Source organism: Mytilus galloprovincialis, chromosome 8 (genome assembly GCF_965363235.1).
Source record: "Mytilus galloprovincialis chromosome 8, xbMytGall1.hap1.1, whole genome shotgun sequence".
Lineage (NCBI taxonomy): Eukaryota > Metazoa > Mollusca > Bivalvia > Mytilida > Mytilidae > Mytilus > Mytilus galloprovincialis.
This window is the reverse complement of record NC_134845.1, coordinates 26429455-26450342: the sequence shown is the minus strand read 5'-3', so window position 1 is coordinate 26450342 and position 20888 is coordinate 26429455. Positions and strand designations below refer to the sequence as shown.

At 32.0% G+C, this 20888-nt stretch overlaps 1 protein-coding gene across 1 annotated transcript; it reads left to right on the top strand.

Moving 5' to 3' along the window:
• LOC143085428 (small ribosomal subunit protein eS1-like) lies at window positions 1–19466 on the top strand. Its single transcript, XM_076261765.1, has 6 exons — window positions 1–155; window positions 3877–3980; window positions 9562–9875; window positions 12378–12460; window positions 17655–17764; window positions 19311–19466. The coding sequence occupies exons 1-6, from the start codon at window positions 94–96 to the stop codon at window positions 19427–19429; spliced, it is 792 nt and encodes a 263-aa protein (XP_076117880.1). The 5' UTR covers window positions 1–93; the 3' UTR covers window positions 19430–19466.
• Window positions 19467–20888: the final 1422 nt, after the last annotated feature.

Below are 20888 nucleotides of genomic sequence, written 5' to 3'. Positions count from 1 at the left end.
TCGTCTTCAAACGCAAAAGTGATCATTTTTTGATTTCCCATAATTCTTGCTACTCTACCTGCAACTTCCTTTTTTGCCTCAAATATAGCCGAAATGGCAGTTGGAAAGAATAAGAGGCTTACTAAAGGTGGCAAGAAGGGTGGAAAAAAGAAGGTGTACGTATTTAAAGTATCAATTGTTCATAAATGAATGTGTTAAGAAAGAGAACAAAGATCCCCGGTGTACTGATGATGCGATATTAAACTGATTTTTATTCGATTGGTCTTCATCATGCCCAAAGTTGTCGTTCATCCCTGCTAAAATACACATGTTTGTTAAACCTTAACCGATAGATGAATTACACAAGCAAATTAGTACACATGTTTTGTGGTTTAAAGAACTAGCTCATATTAATAATGGGAATACTTGTAAATTGACCGCCGTCAGGATGTGTTTACCTTGCTTTATTTAGAATGTAGAGCACAAAATGTTCCCATACGTTTAATATAAAACATTAACATGCGTATTCTAAAGAGGCATAATAATGAGTTCATTGATTCTGACCAGAAAATGGCACAAGTCTTCTAAAAGTACTGAGTAAAAGTAATAATAGGATGCATGACCAGTTTTTGTCAGCGTGAGCGTCTTAATCAATACACCTTATCGCTAATCCCAGCTGACCCGGCCGCTTGAAATTTTGACGCATACAACAATCACTTTTCCATTGTGGCGTCAGATATTTTGTTATGTGACGTCAAAAATTTACAGGAAGCTGTGTGATATCTAGTAATGGCGGACAAATAGCTATAAGGTGTATGCAATGGGTAGTTCTTATTTTGAATTTTAAGTATTGATCTACAAATGTAGTATAGTCTGAACACTTTTCAATGGCAGAATTTCACTTCAGTATAAATGTTCATAGTCTTTACGGCCTTCAACAATGATCAATGCAGGTACGCCAGGTGCGGATTTACTTTCTCTGGGAAAAATTGTGTTGCTAATATACCAGAGCTGGCCCCCACTTATGAAAATTTCTGGATCCGCCACTGTAAACTGGGGCTGTGGGATGTCATCCAATATCAAGTGGATATTTACCTGTCTTACAAATAGATGAACACTTCGTTGCTTCTGGTATTGATATTTTAACTTATTTAACGTCAAGTTATGAGAGACTGGGGCCTCAATACTGAGGTATGCAAATATTTATGCTAATTTTGGTATTACTATTAGTGATCTGTATCTGTATATTTCTTCACCTCCTTTATAGGAGAGCAGTATTAAACGTTTACTGTGATTTAGTAGCCAACCATCAGGGATCTCCATGGCCTGTTTAACGATGGCGCCCCGCCATCGTCAAATGACTCGCGCCATCGTTAAATTGTCTTGCACCATCGTTAAATGTCTTCCGCCATCGTTCAAAACGTCATCGTTTTTTGTAGCCCGACGCCATTTTTTTAAATCAATTATAATCAAATGCATGTAATTGCATAACCCTTAGGCTTTTTATGTTATAATCCAATACAGTTCAAACGCCTGAGGAATATACGGATTAAGATCGCTAATCACTTGTACCTGAGCTTGTACAGGTAGATCAACAAACCAGACACGAGAATACTATCTGAGGATAGACGATTCATTTGTCGAAATAATCAACTAAGTTTTAGCAAATGATTATGATAATTTAGATTAAATAAATAGATTAATAATCCAGTTACAAAGAAAACAGTTTAACAAGTCGAACACGTGCTTTGTTTTGACTTACGCAATCAGCATCCCCCTTTTTTAAGAAGTACAAAATAAAACGCAAAACAGTAAATATTATTTCATCACAAATAACTCAAGTACTGCTGTAACGATAATTTAGAATTACTTTAAAAGTTTAAAAGTAAAAGCTTTAAATATTTCCTGTAAAGAAATATCGTATCATAATTCCGAATTCATTTCGTATATTACAATCAGATTGATACATCCGCGTTTCCGGTTTCTATTCAGAATCGAAAGATACATGTTGCACAGCATCAATTTGCCAGATATAGTCATTAAAAACCTTTTCATTTGTCAACGTTTGCTTTACAAATCTCTTTAACCTTTTACATAGCCTGTACGAATCGTTTTGTTGTTGCTGCAAATTAGCCATACCGGTAATGGGTTCTGAATTTGACAGTGTCCATGAAAAATAAGCTCCACATCATATGATTTTAAACCCCCATAACAATTACCAAAAATACAAGAAATCTACATGGGGACCTTCATGACAGCTTTTGGTCATTCTCGACTAAGGGGGGACCATGAAGACTTGGCATTTGAATGGTTAAAAACGGTAATAAATGAAAATATTGATACTTCTAATTCTATAATGAAAATTCAAATAAATATAATTTAAATAAGCAATGAATAAGGCAGATTTTACAATAAGAAGGAATTATTGTTTTTTGTATCCATCAAAAAAGCAATTGCTGAAACTGTGAAACAGACTGTGTAATGGAGTAATGCATTATGTTATTGAATAAAATGTGTCTTTCTGAGTAAATAAAAATAAAAATTACTCTGTGTTTGTGTTTTATGTTAGAATTAGAGGGTTTTCAATTTCAAAATATTGGACATGGAATAGACATCATGACCTACTTTACTGACATCCAGCTTATTTGGAGTGGAATTTTGAAGTATTATTTATAAGTGGGGCCTAATAACATGGACTTATATTTTAATAAAAAGTCTTCTTTTGTGTTTAAATCATAACTTTAAGGCAGATTTTTATTGGTAAAGGCTAAAAAAGGTAATTTAATAATATTGTTGCTAACGTCACGTCTTTTCCGTCCATTGTGGTATGTCACGATCGCAATTTTCTTGTTAGTTCTCAGACAGCCCATTGTAGTTATTTTTATCCCGGGTTTTATAAATAATTGAAAATAGCAATCATATTAAATTTGGATGACGTAAGGGGGTCAAAGGACTTGAGGAATCAATATCATTGGCTGTTTTATTTTTTGCGAACGTTACTGTTCGAGGTTTCCGTCCAAATCAGTGTCACGTGAGCAACATAGATTTATATCTGTAACTCTCCTGTATAGGAGTTACGATATCGCCCTTTGCAGAAATAGATTCGGAGTCAGTTCCTTCACATGATGGGGAAGCAAAGAAGGTAAGTTGTATGTAATATCGTTACAAGAGGACCTTAAATGTATTCCGTCCATCAAAAAGACGTTCCCAACAAAACATAATGTCATGATAGTAGATGTTGCTAATGTTACTATTACGAATTGGTTTCTTGTGTATTCATTTGATATAAAGTACACCTGCAAATGACATTCTGTATATTTAGAAATTCTAAACCAGACTGTACAATTTTATTACTCCAGGCATATTTTAAACATCACTGTGTGCATACATTTTAACTTTTAAAGATGTTGTTGCTCATGTGACATGTCCAAATGTCGCTAACGTTACTAATTTTTTGGTTTCTTGTGTATTCATTTGATATAAAGTACACCTGCAAATGACATTCTGTATATTTAGAAATTCTAAACCAGACTGTACAATTTTATTACTCCAGGCATATATTAAACATCACTGTGTGCATACATTTTAACTTTTAAAGATGTTGTTGCTCATGTGACATGTCCAAATGTCGCTAACGTTACTCATTTTTGTCTCCGTCACATTAGCAACATGAAAGTAGGAGACAGAACACAATACTGTAAAATCTGCCATTAGCATGTTCACCATTCCTTGTATGGAGGGATAAAATACTTCCGATCGCGCTACACTGTACAACGTAGACACGGTTTGTAATGGTGAAAGTTCCTCCATCGTTCAATTTTCATCCATGGAGATCCCTGACCATGATAACAATAAAAAACACCTTTAGTTGAATAATATTATTTTTATGTTTTTCAGAGTTGACCCTTTCACCAAAAAAGACTGGTATGATGTCAAGGCCCCTTGCATGTTTGTAGTCAGACAGATTGGCAAAACTCTAGTTACTAGAACACAAGGAACAAGTAAGTTCTCACAATGAGTCCATCTTGTAAATGCTGCATGTGTGTCATGACAGTCATAGAAAATTTAAAGTGTACTTTAGAATATTATTCTCAAACTACTTTCGATTGGAAAATCTTGTATATCATATGTTGTTTTTTTCTATTTTCACCTACAGTACTCTTCAAAAATATCGATTCGATAACTTTTTTCTCCGATTTCCGTGTTTCTCGGAATCACACCGAGTACCGCGGATTTCACTCCTAAAATCATCCAAAGATTCTCTCCCAACACCGCGTGGGTGTTAATTGGTTTATTGCCCATCGGATGTACTTCAAATTAACGACGCGTGACAACATAATTGGATTACCCAGATAATTTACCTTTGAACATTTAATCGATCTTGGTTGCACAGGTGTGCTTTAAAATCACGGTATTATAAATTGAACAAATGTTTTCCTTTCTTTGACAGATAAAGATGTGACAATATCATTTAGAATAAGATAATTATTATCTAATTATAGATGAAGTACGTCACACTCTTAATATTATTGAAATCTTTGGAACACTGTCAGGTTTAAAATTAAATAGATCCAAAACTGAGGGCATTTGGTTAGGAAAATTAAAACATTGTAAAGATAAGTTTGAAAATATAACATGGAATAAAGGACCAATAAAAAGTCTAGGAGTTTATTTTGGAACAGATCGAGCTGAATGTGACAAGCTGAATACTGAAAAAATAATACAGAAATGTGACAAATTAATAAGTAATTGGAAAAAAAGAAATCTTACAATGATAGGTAAAATAACAGTTGTAAAATCTCTTCTTATACCAAACCTTACATATTTAGCTTCAGTCACAAACCTACCACATGAATTCATTCAACAGTTTAAAACTCTTATCTACAATTTTATATGGGATGGTAAACGAGAAAAAGTCAAACGAACCACACTAAGCAAAAATACTACTGAGGGAGGGCTTAAGATGACAGATATAGATAATTATATAACTGCACTACAAATAGCATGGATCAAAAGACTTACTGCAGATGATTTTGCTAACTGGAAAGTAATTCCGACATTTTACTTTAATAAATTTGGTGCTAATTTCATGCTACTTTACATGAATCTGGACAACATTTACTCAATACAAAATCTTCATAAAACTTTACCAAAGTTCTACTTAGAAATTGTAAAGTCTTGGTTCAAAGTACAAAATTTAAATAATACCAAACTCAATATGAATTTTAAAAACATTAGACAACAAATCTTATGGGGAAACAAACTGATAAAATTTCAAGGAAAATGTTTAGTTTTTATAAATTGGATAAAAGAAGGTATTATATATGTTAATGATATAATTGACCAAAATGGTAATATCTCTCAAGAAATAATATCTAATAAAATATCCTCAAAATCCAATTTAATGTTTGAAATTTCAAAACTTAAAACTGCTATACCAAATGAATGGCTCAAGGTACTTAAATCAGAAAAATCAATAAAATCAAAAGTAAAAAATAAACTTAACCTTTGCATTAATACAAAAGAAAAAAATAAGATAATAAGTTTACAAGTAATGGAAACAAAACAGATATACACACACATTAATAGTGGAAATGAAGACACGCCTTCAAGTTTCTTTAAATGGAAATGTGTCCTAAATTTAGATTCTTTAATCCCAATTAAATCAATGCTAAACTTTGTATTTACTTATTTAAAAGATAACAGATTAAAAATATTTAAATGGAAATTGCTGCATCATATCCTTCCTTGTAAACAACTGCTTTTTCAATGGAAGATAAAAGAAGACAGTAAATGTGACTTATGTAATGTAACAGAAGATTATAAACATTTTTTTCTAGAATGTCATTACTTTAAAACTTTTTGGGAAAAGATCAAAATACTATTAAATAAAGTTAAAATAGGTCATCATATCCTAAACTACAGAAATCTCATTATAGGATATAAAATCAGTGATATTAATTATTATGATATAAATCTGTTGGTGACACTCATCACATTTTCTATCCACAAGTGCACCCACAGTTCAAATTATAAAACTACAAATTTTGATGTGTATGCCCTGTTCAAAAAAGATTTTTTGAACTACTTAAATATTTCGACACTTTCAGGTGGTAAACATGGTAAAATTTTGAAAGAAGTAAGCTTGTACATATAATTATTATTCTTGCATATATGTTATATGCTATATTTATGCAGAAATATATGTGTCTCAATATTATTTAATCTTAAAACCACGTGCTGTGGACTTCGTCATGATCATGATCAGCGACAGTGATAAAAGATTTAATCCCTACTATTCTTGAAGCATCCTTCATGTAATATACCACATATTCATAAATAAATAAACTTAGATAATGTACTTCAATTCGCAACCAAGTATGTACACCTACATATATATAACAAACTGCTTCGAATGTTAATTTGCCTCCATCGTGTGATCCTTGATCAATAGGTCATGACCAGGTCAACTAGCATATATACAGAGTCAAAGCGGTTCACGAATGTAATTTTTCCGGAAATTAATTTCTGTTGTAATCTGTTTACATAATATTGTTACATGTAAATCTAACCTTCTATTATTATTATTAATTTACTGAACAATCTCCCTGTTTGTTCAGTAAAACTAACACTACAGGGGTGCCCTGTCAAATGCTGTAGACATGGTATTCATTATAACAGCAATAGTGCAATAAATCAGATTTTAGATAAAAAAAAAAAAAAAAAAAAAAAAAAAAAAAGAATAAGATAATTATTATCTTTTATATTTGTGTCTTATGCCGTTATCTTTAAAATAGAACGTACATACGAAAAAGTATGAAGAAAATTGTTATTTTGTGTTTCTATTACAGTCCGGTCAGGTCATACATTGTGTTCTTTCAGCAAGGACGATTTTGCCACAATTAGTTTCTTTTGTAACTTATTCAATAAGCAATATCAGCGCATTAATTGTTCATTATTAAAAAATCAACTGGCTAATAAAATCATGTTTTTTTTTCGGTAACCCGATTCATCGGATCATCAAGTAAACTTAATTTATTGAGCAATGTAAAATATGATGTTTCACCACCTCGGTACATTTATACAGACTTGAATAATTCAAATTACGAACAGAAACTGTTAAATGACAACTCTGTTGACAAAGGAAATAATTTCAAGTGATATTGATAGTGCTCGTCATTGTCGCATTTTACGGAACAGTTTTCAAATTGACGAAAGTATTTATATCAATTTCGTCATTTGAATTTGGAAAGTGAAAAATATTTTCACATTAATTATATTATAAATGTACTATAATTCTACCGGTGTTTGACAAATTTATGACGCTCAATCATTTTACGTTTACAAAAGATGTTAAAAGTTGTGATGATAAGTAATCCGCTTATCGCTATCCGATAGGTCACTAATCCTTTAATTATTAATAAAATTTATCAAACCTCATAATTGCCCATCATAATATTCTATCCCAGTTAAATCAGTCATCATTTTATTTTCAAAATTTCCCAACCGCCTACAACTGGCATTTCTTTATCGTATTATCATGATTATTGTCATTTGAATACAATCAGTCACCCCGGACAATTTCCATCATAATTTCAATTAATACATCACCAACTGTAAATCTATATTATTGACCATGGACATATAACTAATGTACTTTCTTTTTTGAAAGATAAAACATTAAAATTCAAATAGTTAAAAATGTGTTCACGTTTATTCGGATAAAAATTATATTTTCCCGATAAATCAATTGTAAAAGGACCTTCTGGAGCCTCAATACGATTGCACAAAAATGTCGTTCTGCAACTTAAGAAACCTTGAATGGACTTTCCCACGGTCGGCCAGAAAGGTCACCTGAGTTTACTAGTACGCGATATTTTTTCCCGCCCTTTAAAAAACTCGTGCTGTGGATAACATTGATGTTAACTATTTTTAGCATTTAACATTGTTAAGTAAGTCAAGTTCAAGTTCAACCCAAACTGTTGATAACTGAGATGTGTATCGTGGAATTGTCTTCGCACGGCAAATAATTGTTTTTAAAATCTTTTGTTGAAAATACACAAATTTACATTCATTGTGCGAAAGTTAATATTAAACAAAGACGAATTAATGCAGCTGGAAGTATTCCTGTTGTAACGGAAATGTATTATTATTCTGCTGTACTGCCAACAAATCGTAAAACGAAAATGCCGTAATTGTTAAGCATAACGAATGGTGAATAATATTTTCCTTTTTACTTGAATATACAAAACTTTCAAACACGTAATTTTATTTAACTGCTCAGATTAATTTAGCGAAAGTTTCCGGTTATTTTTACACAAGTATGCTCATTTCGTAAATAAAATATTAATTTACTGGTGAAGACATCGAGGTCAAAATTAAGTAGTTTTCATTTTTTATAATTGAAAGAATTAACAACAACATTTTGCTTTTAAATCTTTTATTCATTCCAGCAATTAGATAATCGTAAAAAGAAAATGCCGTAGATTTACACAATTAATACGGGGCAATCATTTTGTCTAATGAATGGTGAATAAATTTTCCTTTTTACTTGCATTTATAAAACTTTTAGACTTATAATTTTAAATAAAGACTTTAACTTTGAAGTAGAATATTTTGTTTTTCACATATTCCGCTATATTTTATAATCGTTTTTTTTTTAAAGCAAGTACATTAAGGTTAAGATATTTTTAGATGGGCTAACAAAAAATACGAAAATATTTTGACTTTAGTTTTTATTACCACAAATGAAATTTAATTAGTATAAAAGACATTTAAAATTATACACCTGTTTGACACTTAAACTGGTACAGTAGACCGGAAATATAACTCTTTATTACTTCAACCTTTACCTGTCAGGTAATCCAATTACCCATTCAGTCTTGTGCCGGTATAGATCAAAGTAGGATAAGGGCAATTAATTCCTCGGTGTAGAGAGTGAGCTCGTTATCACAATAAACATTTACCTGATTTTGGGAGAGATTACTCCCAAATTCCTCCCAACATTTTGGGAGGAATATCGGAGTTTGTCGGAGTGGCTCCGACATTTTCCTCGGTGTAGGGTGTGGGAGAGTTGGTACTCTTGAACTGTACTGTATGCATACCTTGATTTTTTTATTATTAAAAACTGAGTGCTGTCGAACTATATACAAAGGTTTTACTGGAATGGCCCGGTAGATGCATGTACAGCACGTTAAATCTGAATACTGCAATACACTTAAAAATAGGTGATGTTATATATTTGGATCATGATGGTTAAAAATTCCTCTATGACAGTAAAAATAATACGGTCAAAGTTTTGTCCTGCAGAATATGCATGAAATATTTGCCACTGGATGCTTAGCAGTCAACAATCAATTTAAACTATCAAAGTAAAATAAATGTACAATAGGAGACATCCTTTACAATAATCTGAGAGAGTACAAAAAGTACTGGTGTTAATTGTAAGATTGGAAAGATTTTAATTTAACAACAGTTGCCTATCTTTCATGAAAGCATGTGCATTGTAAATCCATTTATATACATGTATTTAACCTGAAAATGTAATTACTAAAATTGAATGTACAACTTTTTATTTTTCAGAAATTGCTTCTGATGGTTTGAAAGGACGTGTCTTTGAGATTTCTCTAGCTGACCTCCAGAATGATGAAGTTTCTTTCAGAAAGTTCAAACTGATGGCTGAAGATGTTCAAGGACGTAATGTCTTAACAAACTTCCACGGAATGGATCTTACAAGAGACAAGCTCTGCTCTATGGTTAAGAAATGGCAGACACTGATCGAGGCTAATGTTGATGTGAGGACAACTGATGGATATCTCCTCCGTATGTTCTGTATAGGCTTTACCAAAAAGAAGGCCATGCAGAATAAGAAAACATGTTATGCTCAGCATACACAGGTTTGTAAATATAACTAGAATTCAAAAGAGGCATGTTTGAAAAATAAGTCAAATCACCATGATTAACATAATCAGAAATTCATGTTCATTCTATAAAAAACAAGACACGGTATGATTCATTAAAATCATCAATAAGTCTATCAGCATTTTGATCTGACAGCTTACTATTTTTCTAGATCAAGGACAGAACTTGCTAAAAATATTGAACAACGAACCATCTGCATTTATTTATCAAGGAATGCATGCGTCTTCATTCGTGCATACAGTCTATAAAAACAAGACACAGTATGATTCATTAAAATCATCAATGAGTCTATCAGAATTTTAATCTGACTGCTTACTATTTTTCTAGATCATGGACAGAACTTGCTAAAAATATTGAACAACGAACCATTTGAATTTATTTATCAAGGAATGCATGCGTCTTCATTCGTGCATATGAAATTACTGCTCAGCCTTTTGTAGGCTTAAGAAAACCATTTACACATATAACTCACTGATAAGTGGTGAAAAAGCATTTTGTTTTTTAGGCCCCTGCGGAGGGGTATTAAATTTGTCACTTGTCGGATGTGACCATGTCTATCTGATCTTCTGTTTATGCATCTCAAAATTGGTGTCTGTTCCCTTCATCTGCCAATGTTATGAAATTTATACACAAGGATAATTACAAAAAAAACAACAGATCAAGTTTGATGGTGTCACTTTTACATTAAAAAAGTTCTCTGTTCTCCAACTTTAGTTTGACTCGTGAATCTTGTACCTCAAAACTCAAAACAAGAGTGAATTTGGGTAGGGTTACTTTTACCATTCTAGAGTTGTGTTCACTTATATACTGAGTGCCAATGAAAACGCAACACTTGGTTTTTCAAAAATAAAATTTATATAAGAAATGATAATCTCTCAAAATAAATTGTTCTTGAAAATTAACAATTTTAACAATAGATCGATATCAAACAAAAATATTTTATTGTCATCTTTCGGGCGCAATAGGTACACAAAACATCCAATGTCGAATCATCAACTAACAGTCCTAACAAAAAATGTTATAACCCTGTGGTGCAGCCCAATCTCGACAGCGCAGTGGAATTGATCATCCCGGATGTTTAATGTGATCCCGAGGAATGTTATTCCACTTGTCCTGCAAAGCAAACTCAAGCTGACTTTATGATATTGGAGGTGGTTTTCATGGTCTAAAACATGTCAAATCGGATGCAAAATTTGGTCGATCGGACCAAAATCCAGCGAAAAGCATTACTTTTAGCCAAGGCGGGTGCCAAATGTCTGTAACCACCATTGACGTTTTTGGTACATAATGAATGACTTTTGGTCTACAGAATTCGATATTTACGCCAGATGGCCGTTTAGATGTCACTAAGGAAAGATTGTTGCTCTTTAACAATTTCTGCTCAAATGTCGCTTTACTGAAATTGCTCCAAAGGTTCTACCATGACCACCATTGAACACTCGTGACATTTGGACAGCCATCATAGTCCATATCGGATATGTGAAAGACCAAATGTATCGGTCTTGCTGAGCGTTTCTTGCTTTTTGTACCCCGGGATGTGGCTTATCATTAAATGATCCATTTTGGTTGAATTTGTGGATGATTTGGGTTATTGAAGAGGCTACAACTTCAGTCTTCTCGTTATTGTATGCTGTGAAAGGCTTCATTGGATCATGCCCAAAACTGCATGTCGCTGGTTGTCGGAAAGTCCTGGCATTTACGCAGATGTTTACTGCAGTTTCCTAACAATAAGGGTGGGAAAATTCATGACATTAGCCAAGCTTTAAATAACAAAATCGTGAAAATGGTGTGTATGTTGAAAAGCGGTGAACTCGGTTTATGTTTAATCAAAATAACCCTTACTTCTCATTTGTTCCAAAAATCCCTCAACCGTAAAGTTGATGAAAGTTGTCTTAAAAGTCATTTTCAACCAACTGTACAAAGTTCTAATAAAAATAAAATAAAAATTATAAGATTTTTTGGAGAAAAAAAAAGTTTTCATTGGCACTCAGTATACATGTTATAAATTTAATTACAAACCAGGCATTTTATTGTTAATATTTGGTCTGACAGCAAAAGTTTATCATATACTTAAAACCCCTTTCTTTTTTTGGAATTTCACCAATAAAAAAGAAAAATTACAAGCATTAGTCGACTGGCAAACAGAACAACAGACCACAAAAAACTAAATACAACTATTCATAATTGAGATACAATCGTCCAACAAAAACCGGGAATGGAAATTGGTAATCTGTGAGTTGGCCAATCATGTTTAAACATTTTTCTTATTTTTAACTACTACATATAATTAAGTAATAAGTAGGAATTAGTGATAGTCGTATTAACAATTGGAGTTTCATGATAAAAGTAATACATTTAATTTTAGGTTAAAACAATTATTTATGAAAGTTTTCATGACAATCGTGATGCATTCAATTTTAGGTTAAAATTATTCACAATGGAAGTTTTTATACAAATAGTGATGCCTTTACTTGTAGATTAAAACCATCAGAAAGAAGATGGTAGATATTATCACCAAGGAGGTGTCAACCAATGACATGAAAGAGGTTGTCAACAAATTGTAAGTCAAAGCTATATCATTAAAACGCTGTTTAGCTCGTCTCCTTATATGATTCTATATTTATTGCGACTCTTTTTGTAATAGAAGGCCACTGTGAAGTGTGTGTGTGTGTAATAAGTATAGCTGTTTCAATAATTGGCATTGAAATATTTCATACATATGTTATTTTTCGATATTTTATTCTGAAAAGAAGCGTTGTGTGCGGTGTATAGCTGACCACATAAGTCCTTCTGTACCTGCATAAGTTAAGTTGCTGTACACCGTACACAAAAACTTTATTTTCACACTTGTTTATTACCCAAAATGTTTCAAGGAATGAGTAATCACAAATAGTTTTATGATTGGTAACTTAGTTTTGTCCTGTTTCAGTTTTCTTTCAGACAAAACATGCAAATGGCTCAACCACTGTATCGAAATTGAAAGTTGGTGTTGTCATTCACAACTATTTGTGCATGTAAAAGTTAATTATTCTTTATTAGAATTTCAAAGTTGTCTTATGAATAGGGAAAAATTGATGCGAAAATTATTTGGGAGCAAGAATTTCTGATGTTGTGAAATGTACACTGAATGAAGATAAAACAAATCAAAGATTTTCGTTACCGTGTCAGGTCAAAATCAATCATGCCCGCTTGGTTAGTACCTATATCTGCTGTGACAATGATACACAGTGATACTGGACCCAGTTTTCAAGTTGGTCCAAATCGGGGTCCAAAATTAAGCTTTGTTTGATTTCAACAAAAATTGAATATTTAAGGGTCATTCTCAGTTAATCAGCAATTCAGTACCATTGGACTTTGATGATAATTTGTGAAGAAAATAAAGGAGATATCGGCAAATCTGATATGTTATTCTTTTCTACTAATGTTGAATAGATAGAAAAGATAATTTAAGGATGATAAGTGGAGAAGAAAGAAATTTACAAGAGTTTTAAAATAAAAAAAAGGGTGTTTTGATGACGTCCATTTTGGGACATTTTTCCATGGTCATATTTAATCATATTTTTATGTCATTTTTGTATGCACAACCAGGGCAAGTTAAGGAATAATAAAAACTATATACTCAGATTTACTTGTTCATGTATAAAATATAATAAACAGGGCATTATTAATATATATATTTTAGTAATTAAAATTAGTGTATGGATGTTACTGCATCGGTCAAACCTTACCTAATTTTGCGGCAAATATTTACACAGAACAGAATATGGACAACACTATTCGCAAAGTAAACAGGGGTTTTGTTGTTCTTTGGATGTACTTTGTAAAATGATATGACATGCAGGGCTTCATAATAAAAAAGAAATCGTCAATCTTTTACAGACGTGGTAATATCGGTCAATAATTAACATCCAAAACGAATCCTCGTTTACTTCCAATATTACAATCGTCCGATATCCAACCCCCCTAAATGAAAGTTTGGACTCGTCCAAAAAGACGTCATCGATCTTTGTGTACACAAAGCAGACGTGGGACTTTCGAAAATGGAGTTAAGTGTCATCGGTCAGGCGAAAGCAAGTTGTAACATCCAAAACTTAATTTAAATTCATTGATATTGTAATAAATACGCAACTAAATGGTAAGTTTTCATTGCGTGATCAGTTATTTACGTGGTTCAATACATAGGTAAATATAATATGACGGAAATTGCTAATTTGACGATAAACAACACAGATGCATATGCCGTGATATGGACGGTGACATTTTGACCTGTCAACCTTTTTGTGGATGTTATATTTTGACATGATAAGCACGTGGTTGCATAATGTCCGTACGATTTTAGTTAAAAATAACTTATATATTAAAATTGTGTATCTGCACGATGTAAATATCGTAGCACTGGATGATGAAAAATAAAACAATATCCAAAGTTATTATCTGTTTTATTATACAATGTTCAAATCAATGATCAATGTTTTGGACATTACTGTTTTATATGAACAAGTAACATCCAAAACAGGGAGTACAAACTAACCCCATTAAATTATAATTGAGGGAATATAAACAAGGTACTATTATTTTATAATAAACTAAAATTTGTTTAACATGTGTATGGTTTAACCATTGCTCTGGAATATACTTCTAATTCTGTGACATGTTTTGGACATTACTGTTTGATGCACAAACACTTGTTTTGGATGTTATTGTGACCTAAATTTTACTCGAACAAGTAACATCCAAAACAGAAAGTACAAACTAACCCCATTAAATTTTAATTGAGGGAATATAAACAAGGTACTATTATATTATATAAACTAAAATTAGTTTAACATGTGTATGGTTTAACCATTGCTCTGGAATATACTTATAATTCTGTGACATGTTTTGGACATTACTGTTTGATGCACAAACACAGGATATTTTTTATGTTTTGGATGTTATACAAATTCCATTTTGTCAATTGTCAAAATGTAACATCCATAATAATTCCGTAAAAAAATATATGCAAGAATGAGTATTTATTTGAAAATTCCAATGTATCTGTTTAATGAATAACCACAACAAAATCTTATGAATTCTCCTTTAAAAATAATTGACACACAAATTGTTGAACTAAACTTTTAATGTATGAATTTTGAGTCACATCCACAACAACAAATTATACATAATTACTCCCTTTCTATTGTAATATCAGTTGATAAATGATTTTAATTTTAAAGATATTAACTTCTTTATCTAAAATATATGAATTATTCTATTGAAATTGTACATTTAATGCATATATGATACTGTCAATGAAAAATATATAACATCCAAAACACAGAGGGTACTGTTATAAAAATTCAATTAAAATATATTTCCACATACTGAACTATCTTTTTATTATTAGAACCATAAAGATCAATGTTTTAGTCTCAATTTGACACCAAAAAATGGACCAAAAGCCAACATTTATATTTTTCATCAAGGTATATAAAAAAATGCTGAATAACTGAGAATGACCCTATATGGGGTTCTTTGATATGCTGAATCTAACCATGTTTTTAGATTTTAGATATTTTGGCCCCTTTATCAAATTGGTGCACATTGAGTTTTAGAGGGTCCAAAATTGAACTTTATTTGATTCATCAAAAATTGAATTCTTTGGGTTCTTTGATATGCTAAATCTAATCATATATTTAGATTTTGTATATTGGACAACAATAGGTTAATGTCCAATTTAATTTTTTTAAGTTCTTAGACCACATTCATTCTGTGTCAGAAACCTATTCTGTGTCAACTATTTAATCACAATCCAAATTCAAAGCTGTATCACGCTTGAATGTTGTGTCCATACTCCCCAACTGTTCAGGGTTTGACCTCTGTGTTCGTATCAAGCTGTGCCTGCGGAGCATCTGGTTTTCATATGTTGGGGGAAACCAACATTAATTTCCTTGGCCTTATGTCCCTTATCAATGGAAAAATGCAGAACTTGCAGTTTCCTTACTCTTACTACATGTGGCTACAATCTAATGGTCTGAAACTTGTACACAATTCATGTTATATGATGGTGGTTCACATTCACTGTTCTTGATCAACATATTGTAACATTGAAAAATTGCCACCAAATACAGATCAAATTCAAACTTGTGTGTTCTTTAAGGCCTTTATTAATATATTGTTTGTTTCCCCAAGCCAGGTGTGTGTAGGTAGGTAGGGAAATAATTTTATTTTTCCAAAAAGCTTGGAACATTATCGGACAATCCGGCAAGCCTGAAAATCAAAAATGAATAAAATAATATTTGACTTAGTTTTGGCAATATAATTTTATGAGTAGCACCATTTTTGTAGGGTCTTTCAGGATTGGGGAATCAAACAATCAGAGTTCGCGAAATCTTTTTTCCCCTGGTGGTCCTTGAAGAAAATCTGCTGGTCCTCACTATTAATCTATTGAAAAACACTAAAATTGTGTCAGTCCTATGCAAAATTTTGGTGGTAAAATCCTGAGGACTGACACTTTTCATGAACTCTGAACAACATCTTATTTTAGACCTTACTAATGTAAATATTGATGAAATTGCTGTTTCTGCACTTTTACTCAACTTTGCTCAAATTCTGCAACCAATTGAAATGAAAAAAATATACACAAATGCTTATTGTCGAGCCTTCGACTTTAGTCGAAAAAGCGAGACTAAGCGATCCTACATTCCGTCGTCGTCGGCGTCGTCGGCGGCGTCAACAAATATTCACTCTGTGGTTAAAGTTTTTGAAATTTTAATAACTTTCTTAAACTATACTGGATTTCTACCAAACTTTGACAGAAGCTTGTTTATGATCATAAGGTAGTATCCAAAAGTAAATTTTGTAAAAATAAAATTCCATTTTTTCCGTATTTTACTATAAATGGACTTAGTTTTTTCTGCGAGGAAACAAAACATTCACTCTGTAGTTAAAGTTTTTAGAATTTTAATAACTTTCTCAAACTATCCTGGGTTTGTACTAAACTTGCACAGAAGCTTGTTTATGATCATAAGATAATATCCAGAAGTAAATTTTGAAAAAATAAAATTCCATTTTTTCCATATTTTACTTATAAATGGACTTAGTTTTTTCTGCGGAGAAACATTACATTCACTCTGTGGTTAAAGTTTTTAGAACTTTCTTAAACTATCCTGGGTTTGTACCAAATTTGGACAGAAGCTTGTTTATGATCATAAGATAGTATCCAGAAGTAAATTTTGTAAATAAATAAATCCATTTTTTCCATATTTTACTTTTAAATGGACTTAGTTTTTCTCCAGGGAACCATTACATTCACTCTGTGGTTAAAGTTTTAAAAATTTTAATAACTTTCTTAAACTATCCTGGGTTTGTACCAAACTTGGACAGAAGCTTATTTATGATCATAATATTGTATCCAGAAGTAAAATTTGTAAAAAGATTACTCAGTTTTTTCTGTAATTTACTTTTAAATGGACTTAGATTTTCTTGCAATCATAAAATAGTACATGTAACAAGAGGAATATTTTTATTGATTTTTTCCCTCATTGTTGTTGAGTCTGCAATTTACAGCAAAAATAGGCGAGACACTGGGTTCCGCGGAACCCTTACAAATTTTTTTTACCAAACACAGATCAAGTTTGAAGTTATGTGGCATCAATCCCACCATTCTAAAGTTGCACCGTTTTATGAATGAATTAATTGGCCTTTTAAGTCATATTTTAGTGGAGTGTTTTTGTCTAATGTAAACTTGTATAAAAATTTCCAATTTTTTTCAGGATCCCCGACAGTATCGGAAAGGACATAGAGAAGGCCTGTCAAGGAATCTACCCACTTCATGATGTATATGTCAGAAAAGTTAAAGTACTGAAGAAACCCAAATTTGATTGTAAGTTTATAGATTATGTTATACTGTAGAAATGTATTGCAAACACTGCCAAACAGTCAATTTTGTCAGATACTTGTATTTTACTCCATACTTGTGATCACTTGCTGCATGCAATAGTATTTCAATTATTGCAATTAGATTCTAAATGTTGTAAAGGGGACTTCAATTAAATTGTGAATGCTATCAGGAACTAGTTTATTAATATCTCTTGTTCAATTTCAAACTTTGCCTTTCATTAGATGTTGCATCAAGTTCCGATAATGTTCCCTATGATAAAACAATTTTTTTTCAAAGTGCAAACAAATACTAAGCCCCAACAAACTACTGATGAATTCATTATTGTTTCCAAAATTGAGAATTGCATGATCTGTGCTCTACCCAACTTAAATGGGTTGCTAATCAAAATATTTAGTAGATTTATTCACAATACTAATTTCAAAATTTATGTATATACAGAAAAGAGTGTGAGATAGGTGGACTAAAGTATATACAAACATTGTAAACTTATTGACTGGGTATGAGTGGAATAGTAAGTTTATTGTCTCCGAGGTGCAACTGTTGACCTGAGGCATAGTTGAGGGCAATAGTTGTATTCGATTGGACAATAAACTTATTATTCCACTATATCCAGTCAGTAAGTGTTTTATTATATATCGAAAAAGACAATAGAAAATGAATGGCTGTAGAAAAATAAACTTATCATAATATATAAAGCAGAAATCCAACCATAACATTGACTTCACATTCTGAAATGCTAAGGTTATGTCTTGCACTGACTTCAACCCTAGATACAATAGGTAAAAAGCGATGTCTTTACTCCCACTGTAATTTCAAAATCGTCCAATCCCGTAGCGGCATTGAAATTTCCGTGAAATATAATGATGCTTGCGGTCAAATAGTTTCATCGACTGGTCCAATAGTTCAACACTTGCAATTTGAAAAAATAGTCAAAATATTGTATACTTATTTTGTATTGAAAATGATAACTGAGGTATAATTATGATTATCACATATTTGTTATGAATACCTTAGGTTTTGCATATGCAATAACATCAAAATTGCCCGGGGCAAAAAAGAGATATCCATATTGTGCCCTGTACCTAATGACGTGACGTCATTGCATCCTGAACGACACGTTTTTAATAAATTGTTTAAGATTTTACCTTTTATGTATCATTAAATTGTTATAATTGAACTTTTTTCTCTTTTCTGCAGAACTTAAATATGTGATAAAAAGATTATAACATGTTTTTTCCATATTGGCCCGGGTATCATCCCTATTTACCACAAAACACAGATGGAGTTTGAATTTTGGTTGCCTCACTTTTACTGTTTAAGAGTTGTGCCCCTTTCGAATGTTAAATGCTAGTGGGGGCATCATCTGTGTCATGGACACATTCCCCATTTATTTCCCTTTTATTTTGGTAAACTGTATGTAGAATTTTATGGTAGGTTTGATTGTTATTCTGTATTAAATAATTTTCCGAATGCTATATATATATATTTAAAGAACATAAACTTTACCTGAAATGCATTGATTTTTCAGTGGGAAAACTGATGGAACTCCATGGAGAGGGTAGTGCTTCAAAGACAGTTATTACAGAATCTGGAGAAACAGTCGAGCGACCTGAGGGATACGAACCACCAGTGTTACAATCTGTTTAAAATGCTGGACAATAAATAAAAAAAAAAAATTCAATAATGTGTTTCGTCTGGGCTGTTTAATATGCACATGTACATAGTCATTGAAACCGAATTGGTCAATGTTGCCAATATTTATTTATTTGTATAATTCGGTTGAAATATGAAATACCTCTTCTCCTGGTGATTGGACTGATTGTCAGTCGTTAGTCGTTGCCATGAGTTCAAGATAAAATTTAGTGCTCTATTATGCCTCATTTCTGTTATAATTCACATTATCCTTCATTGTCTGTCATCATTGGCTTCATAGAGGTTCCTGTCAAATTTCGATGGTTACAAGAAAATGTCTGTTGTGAAATTAATAGTTTTTAGTGTAAAAATTTTGAATTGGCAATAAGGATGGTGACTGCTGCTGCCTTTAACAATGAGCAAAGCATATATATTTATAGTCCACATTAAAAGACCATTTAAATTTGCCTAAATTTATTAGAGAATCCCAAGGTTCTCAATTCATACTACAGTAATGAAAGAAGAGCAAAGCTAACGGTTACCAATGGATAGCATCTTCCTGGCTTGGGACAGGCATTACATGTAACAGGATTTATAAAAAACATTTGCCACAAAAAAAACTGATGCAAACATTGGTGAATTAGAAAAATCAAATTTTCAAGTTAAAAAAAAAATGACTGGACGAATATCAGTATCCTGGAAGCATACAAGCAATTATTTCTATATATTGACAGTGGTAGAAAAACTTTCAAATCTTAACATAAAACCATTTCTGTATACCTTTCTAGTTTTGTTCTACAACATTTATAGTGACACAGATCAGTTGCTTCTTTGTTAAATAGCGTGATCATCATTATATAAAACAATCTGAATTCTGGCTTGGGATGGAGAAGATCAACATTTACCTGAATAAGGGTTTGTTTAGTCAGTTGTATTCCTGTACCAAATTTGAAAATGCTCAAGGGGTGTGGGAAGATGAGCAAGAAACAAGTATGCTTCAACTGAAATTGCAAAATTAAAGCTGATATTCTAAATTTGACATTTTTTGGGTTGGTTTTCTAGACTAGCTTACAATAATACCAAATATGCATAATTGAATACTGGAAGAAATACTTAAACAATGATAAATACCTTGCAGCAATTATAATGGACTGGAGCAAAACATTTGCTTGCTTACCTCATGACTTTATACTCAATACTTGTGAAGTTGAAGAATTATGTCGCTATGGGTTTGAGAGAATGTGCTTTAAATTAGTAAATAGCTGCTTGACGCACAGAAAACTGATAAAAAAAAAATGGTCCTGGTCAAATGATTAAAATATATGTGTTGGTGTTGGACAGGGTTCCATTCGAATCTTGCTATAGGCATTAATTCCTTGTTAAAGTCTGTGGCTGTCCTGTTGCATGGTTCTCATCAAAGAAATGCAGGCTAATCCCTGAAAGCATATCCAAGCCATAGCAAATGGTAATATGA